We start from the raw sequence: 7,754 nt of genomic DNA on the forward strand, positions 1-7,754 counted from the left end.
CTGGAACTCACTTTGTAGACCAGGCTGGCCTCAAACTCAGAAATCCGCCTGCCTCTGCCTCCCGAGTGCCTCATGCCTGGCTGAGAGGTAGATTTCTAATCTTTGAGATTTCTTTGTGATTCAGAGTTAATTGCATTTTTTCCTCATCTGCTTACTTTGTATTTATTAACTTTCATATGCTAACACTAGGCCCTAACCTGTAAGATTTCAGGGTGCACTTGAAGTTCTCTGCCCAGCTGATTTAGAAGAAGCCTGCAGCCAGTAGCTTTCAGCTTTTAACAAAGAGGAGCCACTCCTGCTCTCCTCTCTGCTCTCCGTGCTTACCTCTGCTCTCCGTGCTCACCTCTGCTCTTTGTGCTCACCTCTGTGCTCACCTCTGCTCTCTGTGCTCACCTCTACTCTGTGCTCACCTCTGCTCTCTGTGCTCACCTCTGTGCTCACCTCTGCTCTCTGTGCTCACCACTGCTCTCTGTGCTCACCACTGCTCACCTCTGCTCACCACTGCTCACCTCTGCTCTCTGTGCTCACCTCTGTGCTTACCTCTGCTCTCTGTGCTCACCTCTGCTCTCTGTGCTCACCTCTACTCTCTGTGCTCACCTCTGCTCTCTGTGCTCACCTCTGTGCTCACCTCTGCTCTCCATGCTCACCTCTGCTCTCTGTGCTCACCTTTACTCTCTGTGCTCACCTCTGCTCTCCATGCTCACCTCTACTCTCTGTGCTCACCTCTGCTCTCTGTGCTCACCTCTGCTCTCTGTGCTCACCTCTGCTCTCCATGCTCACCTCTGCTCTCCATGCTCACCTCTACTCTCCGTGCTCACCTCTACTCTCTGTGCTCACCTCTACTCTCTGTGCTCACCTCTGCTCTCTGTGCTCACCTCTGCTCTCTGTGCTCACCTCTGCTCTGTGTGCTCACCTCTGCTCTCTGTGCTCACCTCCTCTTGTCTGATTTTGCTTACATAGTTTATTTCTAAATTAGCACTGACAGCTCAGGGATTGTAGACTGTAGGTTATTAGACATTCTGTTTTTTTTTTAAACCCTTATTTATTTTTTCAAAATGTATTTATTTTATGAGTACACTGTCGCTTTCTTCAGACACACCAGAAGAGGGCATCAGATCCCATTACAAATGGTTATGAGCCACCATGTAGTTGCTGGGAATTGAACTCAGGACTAATGGAAGAGCAGTCAGTGTTCTTAACTGCTGAGCCATCTCTCCAGCCCTGTTCTGTTCTTTTTAGTCATTGGTACAGGGCTGTTGGAGATTTGATATTGGTTGCAAAAACAAGCACACACTTCAGGATAACCCGTGATTGGTTTTCGTTGTTGTTGTTGTGTGTGTTCCGTTTTGTTTTGCCACGCCTCTTCTGGGTAAACTATGCAGTGTCAGTGTTTGAGGCTTGCAATCATTCAGCATTTTATGCAAAGTCTGCAAGCTTCCACAAGGTGGCAGTGTAGCACATGCTGAGTATTTCTTTCTTGTGGAAGGAGGGGTCTGCATCGTAAGAGTGTGGATGTGGCAGCTGAGAGCTGGGTGAAGTCTAGGACAGAGAACTGGAAAGGTACCTCCTTGGGTGCTGCAGGATGTTGTTGGGTGCCACAGGTTCCACAGTAATAATAATCTCTTATTATCTCAGATATTGGTGATTACCACTGGCCTGCATCATATAAGCACAGAGTCTCTGTTATTGCCTGTGTGAGTAATGCTTGAAAATTTTTTTCAATGCTTGCCGACTGTCATATGACCTATCCACAGTGTATCCCCTACTCTGTGCTGCTGAAAGACCTGGAGATGAGGAATCTCAGGGAACTGGAAGACCTTATCATTGAGGCTGTCTACACTGACATCATCCAGGGCAAACTGGACCAGCGAAATCAGCTCCTGGAAGTGGATTTCTGCATTGGCCGTGACATCCGGAAGAAAGATATCAATAACATTGTCAAGACCTTGCATGAGTGGTGAGGCAGGGAGATGGAGGGAGAGTCTAGTATATCCTTTGTGCCTCTCTCTGCAGCACTGTGACCTTCACTGTGAGCTTGAGGCAGCCAAAGCTGGGGTCTTTGGACACTGAAACAGAGAGTGGGATTGCATTTGTGATTACAGCTGTGTGGCATTAGGAAGCTTGGAAAGATTCCTGGTGCCTGGCTTATAAAATTGATTTTAAATGCAGCTGGGCTGTTTAACAGTGGGCTATAAAATATCCATGTGGAGTTACAGGTAGAGTCTCTGCATCTGACTGTGCGGCACTAAATCTGCACCTTCTAAACGTAAACCAAGAGCAGGAAGTTGTTGTTTGTCAGTAACATGTTGAGCTAGTAGTGCTAGTGAAGCATTGTGGGGAGGACAACTGTGAATAGGCTCTTGAAACCTGGAACACCGATGCATACAGTATTTGACTGTCGAGGCAGCTGGGTGTTGGTGGTACATGCCTGTAACTCCAATCCTAGCACTTAGGGAGTCGAGGCAGAACGGTTGTGAGTTGGAGAATGTATCTCTTTATCCTCCAATGAATAAAAGGAATTTAGTAAAAAGAGCTGAGACTTTTGAGTATATTCTTATTTTAGTGGAATTGGATGCTTGCAAAAGTGGTTACACGTTTTATCAGGATTTCTGTGAGCTATTTATTTAAGTGATTTGGAGCTTATGAAACCAGAGCATTTTAGGGAAGTGTGAGGAAGTTTTGAGGGAGAGAGCATTATTGAGAGTGGAGAGATTGTCCCCACATAGGCGTGTGGCACGCTGTATGTCACTAGGCAGAGTGGGCAGCTTTGTGCTGAGAGATAGGGAAACTTGCTTTTGCTGTTGTTGTTTTATCAAAACAGGCCTTGTTCTCTAGCCCAGGTTTGCCTGGAACTAACTATAACTATGCATTCCAGGTTTTCCTTAAAGTCAAGATTTGTCTGACTGCCTCCCAAGTGCCACTACACCCAGATGTGTGTGTGTGTGTGTATATATATATATATATATATATATATATATATAATTTTATAGGCATCTTACTTACATGTGTAGAAGTGCACTAGTGCACTGTGTGTGTGTTTATCTAGTACATAGAGGTCAGAAGAGGGCATCAGATTCCCTGGAACTGGAGTTGTGGATGATCATGAGCTAGTGTGTGGGTGTTGGAAACTGAACTTGGGTCCTGTGTAAGAGCAGCAGGTGTCCCAGTCACTGAGTGATCTCTTCAGCCACTGGAAGAGACTCTCAGAGCTCCTAATTATGTCACAGGTGGACTGGAAATAGGATTATTGTCCCGAGAAAGTAAAAACATGGCAGAATGTTGGACATATTGCATAGTAATAGACAGTATGTGAATTTTCATTATATTGCTTTTCAAAATGTTTTTTATTTTATGAGACAGAATCTCATTTTGTAGACCTGGCTGGTATCGGCCAGGCTAATCATAAAATCAGAGATCTGTCTGCTTCTGCCTCTGCTTCCTGAATGCTGAGATTAAAGGCTTGTGTCACAAAGCCCAGTGAGAAGTGATTGTTAACTAGGAAATAACTTCAAATTCTAAGGAAAGCTGGTGAGATGGCTCAGTGGGTAAGACCACCCGACTGCTCTTCCGAAGGTCCAGAGTTCAAATCCCAGCAACCACATGGTGGCTCACAACCATCCGTAGCAAGATCTGACACCCTCTTCTGGAGTGTCTGAAGACAGCTACAGTGTACTTACATATAGCAAATAAATAAAAGAAAAGAAAAAGATTTAAAAAAAAAAATTCTAAGGAAAAAGGCAATCTCTAAAACAGAACATTTATTTTTTTCTTTTGTGGAAAGGGATCAGTGTTACTTGTAGCTTGTCCCTCTTTCAGTCTTAGTCTGTAAAACTGTTTCTTATGGGCTGCAAGGACTGGAAGTTAGAGCTGTAGTCCAAGAAACTGACCCAAAGCCTCCACTGTGCCCATGGCCTGTGTTACATATTTAGATGACCTTGTTGGGAAGGAGGGAGGGACCAACACAGCCACCTGGCAGGGGATGCTAAAGGAAGTCCTGTAAAGTGCTGGAAGGGTCTGGGAGGGAGGGGACTGCTTGGGCTTCACTGCAGCTCAGGGCTGGCTTTTCCCATTGCAGGTGTGACGGCTGCGAGGCAGTTCTCTTGGGCATTGAACAGCAGGTTCTGAGAGCCAACCAGTACAAAGAGAACCACCACCGGACTCAGCAGCAGGTGGAAGCCGAGGTAAAGAGAAACTGGGCATTTGTTCCTCTCCTCAGTGTGTGCCTAGGAAGTAGTTTGCAGTGTGTTTGTGTTGTCATTGCTTTGGTGTGTGTATAACAAACAGCCAGTAAACACATCTTGGGTTTGGTACTGAAATATAGGGAGTCAGCAGAGAGTGAGCGGGCTTAGAGTGTAGAAGCATGCATCTTCACTGTACATATTATGTTGCAGCTACTGAGGAAAAGAAATGTTGGTGCTGAGTTTTAAAAACAGAAGGGAGCTGGCGAGATGGCTTAGCAGTTAAGTGGACTTACTGCTTTTACAGAGGACTTAGGTTTGGCTCTCACCACTCACACAGCAGCTTACAACCACATGAAACTCTAGTTCTGGGGCTCCAGTGCCGCCTTCTGGTCTTCATGGGTTCTTACATGCATATGTACACAGGTGTACATCCAGGCACATACACATGTACATGAATAAAATATTAAAAGCTTTGAAACTTTGAAATAAATGTGAGGAAGAGGCCAGGTTACTCTGTCATACCAGTTAAAATAATACATCATCTACAGACCTTCTAGGAAAGTTAGAATAGACTGATGTGAACAGTGAGGGCAGGACCCAGGGCTTTGTTCATTGTCTGCAACCATGAGCTCATCTGGCTGAGCCATACTTCAGGGCTTACTGTATGCTCACCTGAATGCAGCACATCTCTACAGAGGTAATTGTGTCATATGCTCCAGTGTTGTTACTTCTGTTACACTTGGCCCACATTATAACCATTTCGCAATTGAATAGGTGAGATACATTTTTTTCCCCATTTGTCTTTAAATTACATTTTTGTTCCCAGAGGGGAGAAACTAGTTTTTTTTTTCCAAGTCTTAGAACAACAATTTTCCAGGGAGTTGTGCCTTCCAGAGCCTCCCTCTGAGTTCAGTCAGCCCTATGACAAACTGCATGAGAATTCTCTCATATTAGCTTTTTATCGAAAACCATTATTAAGTATAGTTTGGTGTACCTGGGGAGACATAATACAGCAGTAGCATTCCCCAGCTTTGCAGTGTCTCTGAGCAGCTACTCTGGAGGGAAAGGAACGATGGCTTGCAGCACCACAAAGCCCCTTTCATTACATTTGCTTTTGGAATCTATTTTTCTTTATATTTTCTTTATATTTGTGTCTGGTGTTTTGTGGGATAGCTAGCTATTGTTACACTTTCACAAAATAGGCTCTGTTCCACCCAACTTAGGTAATAGAACAGGAGTGTGTGTGTGTGTGTGTGTGTGTGTGTGTGTGTGTGTGTGTGTGTAAAATCCCTCAGGAGTTGAGTTGTTACATTGTGCTAAAACCATGTCTCCTGGGTACCTCATAGAGAGCAGTTCTCATCATCTCTCACTTCTCTGTAGTATTTCCCGTGGGCTTGGCTTCTGTTTGCTTTTTTTGCTTTTGCTTACTTTTCAAAATTCAGCCCAGGCCCAGGCAGGCTTCAAGGCTTTTTACCCCGCTCCCCTCAGCCTCTGGAGTTCTGGGACTATCTTACCTATCAGCACACCTGTTTGTCTCCCACACCTGCCCTGTCTTCTTCTCTGCCTCCTCCCCAGAAGCACCGTCCTACCCTGGGAGCTCTTGTGTTTCTTTAGGGTCTCTCATTGTCAGGTTACAGTTTTGGTAACAGGTGCAGCCCACTGGAATGCTCCTGGGCCCTATGCTCTGAACAGTTCTACAAACCCTAGGTTATTTGGGTGAAGGAGGTGGGGCAGAGATAGTCTATAAGCCAGTCCTCTGAAGAAGGAAGTCAGAAGGACCCTGGTCAGATTTATGTGAAAGAAGACACATTTGCAGGAGTACTTGTTATCAAATGGGTGGGGTAGGGGCACTAGATACCTTCAAATCTTTGAGGCTAAAATGGGTTTGACTGATTTGGGTGGGCATCCTGAGTCCTGGATGTGGGTATCCACACTCAATCCTGTACTGCCTGGCAAAGCACTAGTTGTCATTGTGTGTCTTTCTGTCTGTTGTCTGCCTCCCTCAGTGAGTGTGTATTTGTGTGTTTCCAGATGCATAGGTCTGTAGGCTCATGGATGCTAGAGAGCTACCTCAGGTGTCATTCCTTGCATACTCTACTTTTTTTTGAAACTGGGTTTCTCATAGGCCTGGACCCCTCCAAGTAGGCTGGTCAGTGAAGCCAGGGGTGAAGCCAGGGATCTGCCTGTGTGCCACTAAACACTGGGATCTGCCTGTGTGTCACTAAACACTGGGGTTAGAAGTGTGTTCTGTGCTTGGCATTGTGTATGAAGACCAAATTCGGGTTCTTTTGCTTGCGCGATAACCACTTTGCTGACTGTGCTATTTGCTTAGCCTACTAGATGATTTCTTTTTCTTTTTTCTTTTCTTTTCTTTTTTTTTTTCCCTTGAGTCGGTTTCTCTGTGTAGCCCTGGCTGTCCTGGAACTCACTGTGTTGGACCAGGCTGGCCTTGAACTCACAGAGAGCTTCCTGCCCCTCTCTCCCAGTATTAGGATTATGTGCCACCATGGCTGGTCAAAGACATTTAAAAAAGAGTTTTTTACTTTTTTTTTTTCTTCTTGAACTTGATCTGTAGCCCAAGCTGGCCTCAAACTCAGATATCCACCAGCCTCTGCCTTCCAAGTGCTGGGATTAAAGGCGTGCCTGGCTTACTTTATTTTATTTATGTGTATATTGTATGTTTGTATGAGTCTATGTCATGTATTTGGGTGCCTGAGGAATCCAGAAGAGGATGTCAGTTCCCTTCCAACTATGGGAGGTTGTGAGTTGCCAGATGTGGGTGCTGGGAACTGAACTGGGTTCCTCTGCAAGATCAAAATGTACTCTTAACTGCTGAACTGTCTCTTCAGTTCCAATCTGAAGAAACTTTTGAACACCAGTAAAATCTATCCCCAAATCTATCATAAAATCTTGAAAAACATTGAAACATTTCAGGTTCAAGTCGTTGAAGATGCTGGATGGTCAGTCTACATAATGATACTGATTCAGTATAAAATATGCATCCATTTTGATCTGGAAGTCTCTCTTGAAGAGCAGATCCCTCACAATTAACAAGATGCTCCCACAGCATGCAGTGGCAAATAATAGTAGGCTGTTTATACTAGTACCAACACACTACGTAAACCATAAACTACGGGCTGTGGAGGTGGCTCAGCAGCAGGTACGAGAGCTTACTGCTCTTCCAGAGGACTTGAACTCAGTTCACGGCACCCTGGTGGCTCATAACTACCTATAACTCAAGCTCCATGGAACCAGTGCCCTCCTCTGGCCTCTGGAGCCATTTTTCCAGCTCCTAGTTCCATACTTTGATGAATGAATTTCCATTTATCCATGAGCAGCCTGCTTGTCTTCCTCTGGGTTTTTGAATATGATTTCAGATTTTGTTGCAGAGGATTTGTGCTGCTTCTCTGGGTGGTCCTTATACTTAGAACAGGACTAGTGAGTTTCAGGGATGAACACACATTTTGTTTCTCCCTCCAGGTTAGCAACATTAAGAAGACACTGAAAGCAACAGCATCCTCCTCCGCTCAGGAAATGGAGCAGCAGCTGGCTGAACGGGAGTGTCCCCCCCAT

The 7,754-nt window shown here is 45.1% G+C and overlaps 1 protein-coding gene across 1 annotated transcript in view; it reads left to right on the forward strand.

Annotated features, from left to right (window-relative positions):
• Cops7b (COP9 signalosome subunit 7B) overlaps window positions 1-7,754 on the forward strand; it is a 19,307-nt gene that overhangs the window by 10,154 nt on the left and 1,399 nt on the right. The window contains exons 4-5 of the mRNA XM_029539200.1: window positions 1,755-1,957; window positions 4,076-4,181. Of these exons, the coding sequence (XP_029395060.1) occupies window positions 1,755-1,957; window positions 4,076-4,181 (309 nt within the window). The remainder of the gene's footprint in view (window positions 1-1,754; window positions 1,958-4,075; window positions 4,182-7,754) is intronic.

The sequence above is a fragment of the Mus pahari genome, chromosome 5 (genome assembly GCF_900095145.1).
Source record: "Mus pahari chromosome 5, PAHARI_EIJ_v1.1, whole genome shotgun sequence".
NCBI lineage: Eukaryota > Metazoa > Chordata > Mammalia > Rodentia > Muridae > Mus > Mus pahari.